General features: G+C 33.7%; 1 protein-coding gene across 4 annotated transcripts in view; it reads left to right on the forward strand.

Annotated features, from left to right (window-relative positions):
• The window catches only part of LOC106464639 (brefeldin A-inhibited guanine nucleotide-exchange protein 1-like), a 101,486-nt gene that overhangs the window by 37,488 nt on the left and 61,927 nt on the right, over positions 1-2,071 (forward strand). For all 4 annotated transcript variants that reach the window (XM_022392385.1, XM_013924796.2, XM_022392386.1 and 1 more), the window contains exon 11: positions 447-547. In XM_022392385.1, coding sequence (XP_022248093.1) covers positions 447-547 — 101 coding nt within the window. The remainder of the gene's footprint in view (positions 1-446; positions 548-2,071) is intronic.

Here is a 2,071-nt window from a genome sequence, read left to right on the forward strand (position 1 = left end):
ATATGGCAAGTGTTGACAGTATCAAGGTTATGTGTTCTACTGTAGACTTAGAAGCTCTCGACCAAAAGAAATTATGTGTATACATTTGTTACAACCAAATATAAATGTTAATAATTTGTTAAGAGTTTTATTTAAAATATGGGAAATTGGATCTGGAACTCTTCATTGTGAGGTAAAGTACAATATTGGAATATTTTGAGAGTTTGTATCTTTTAATAATATATCTTTTGACATAAGGACAAAAAGATATAAAATTGAGAAATTGGGCAGTGTTTTAACATTGATACTAAGCTCAATTTTGGATCCTGAAAATATTTTAACAAAACTACAATTATATTAGGAAATTGTAGTATTTTATTGTTTGAAAAATTTGTTTGCAGATATTTGCTATTCACTTATTATGATGTTTTGAGTGCAACCTGCTTTGTTTCATGTATTTTTTGTAGATGCACAATGTGTTGTCGACATCTATGTGAATTATGACTGTGATTTGACAGCAGCCAACATATTTGAAAGACTCGTCAATGATTTATCAAAAATAGCTCAGGTATTTTGATGAATAAAAATCATGGGAAGAATAGAGAATAAAATGAAAATGTTAAAACAATTGGAAATATTTTATTTGTAGTTGTGCCTTCTACAAAATCTGTTTTTGTAGTCTGGAATTAATTAATTTTGAACCACTTATGAGTTTCAATGATATATGCAGTACTGTGCAAAAGTGTTTGGACAAAGTCAAAAATTGGATTTCAGGCTAATTGCAAAGAACAATGGAAGGTAAATCACAGGTGAAACATCAAAATTTCATTAATCTTCATATTTAGTACAACAGAAACGTAGTGGAAGTGCTTGAGTTCAGCAAACAGTTAATATTTTGTGTGTTCCCCCTTCTGCTTTAATAAATGCAGACAGTCTTTCAGGCATTGTTGCAATATATTTAATCGAAGTGTTTTTTATTTTATTTTACTACAGATGTTTCTAATACACTCCCTTAAAGTTTCTTTGGAAGTAACTTTTGATTTGTCAAGTTTTTGATCTATCCAATCCCAGATCTGCAAAATTGGGTTGAGATTGAGGCTCTGTGGGGGGCCAGTGCATCATTTGAATGACTCCAGCAGCTTCTTTCTTAGTATAGGTTGGATGAGTGTTTGGAGTCATTATCATTTTGGTAGTAGAATCCTTTATCGATAACACACAAACCACTGAGTATACCATGATGGAAAAGTATCTGATGATGCTTGTGCTGGTCCATTATTCCATCTATTTTGCAAATATCTCCTGTCATCAACAAAAAAACACCTCCATACCATCAAACTGCCTCCACTATGCTTCATGGTATATGCTATGCGTTGAGGTAAGTATCTTTTTTCCGCTAGATGTAAAACCTACGTTTTGAACCAGATATTTCAAACTTGGACTCATCCATCCATAGCACCCTTTTCCAGTCATCAACAGTCCAGTTTTGTACTTTTTAGCAAATTTCAGTGTCTTGACAATAGTTGGAGATCGAAGTAAAGGTTTCTTAACTGCTACACAACCAAATATTCCATTCTTGTTGAGTCTTCTTGATATTGTAGATCTGGACACTTTTCTGTCATTTGGTACATGGTCGTCTATCTCATGCTTGAGATCAATGGCAGTCTTCCTTCTGTCCTGAAGGCTGCATAAATGAAGATACTTAACATCAGTATCATTGAGTTTAGGTGTTCTGCCTCTTCCTTTCCTATTTTCCAATTTAAGTGTCTCAGTCTCACAATCTAGGGTGTACTTGACAGCATTTGGATAGCATTTCCAAGTCTGCAGAAATTTGTCGGAGAGTCCAACCAGCATCATGTAAAGCTTTTATGCAAATTCTCTGCTCTACTGACAATTCTCTGTTTGGGCCATGGCATGACAACAAAATGTAATATATAGTGTTAAACACTGTTTTTATCAAGGTTTATTTGTGGAGTGCTATTAAATTGATTTCTTCTAGCATATACTGGTAGCATATGATAGCTCCATGCTAGCTTCTTTCTATATAGTTAAGACACAGCATGGGGTACCATGACAGTTATTTCGTACCCTAAAT

The sequence above is a fragment of the Limulus polyphemus genome, unplaced genomic scaffold, assembly GCF_000517525.1.
Source record: "Limulus polyphemus unplaced genomic scaffold, Limulus_polyphemus-2.1.2 Scaffold1707, whole genome shotgun sequence".
Classification (NCBI taxonomy): Eukaryota; Metazoa; Arthropoda; class Merostomata; order Xiphosura; family Limulidae; genus Limulus; species Limulus polyphemus.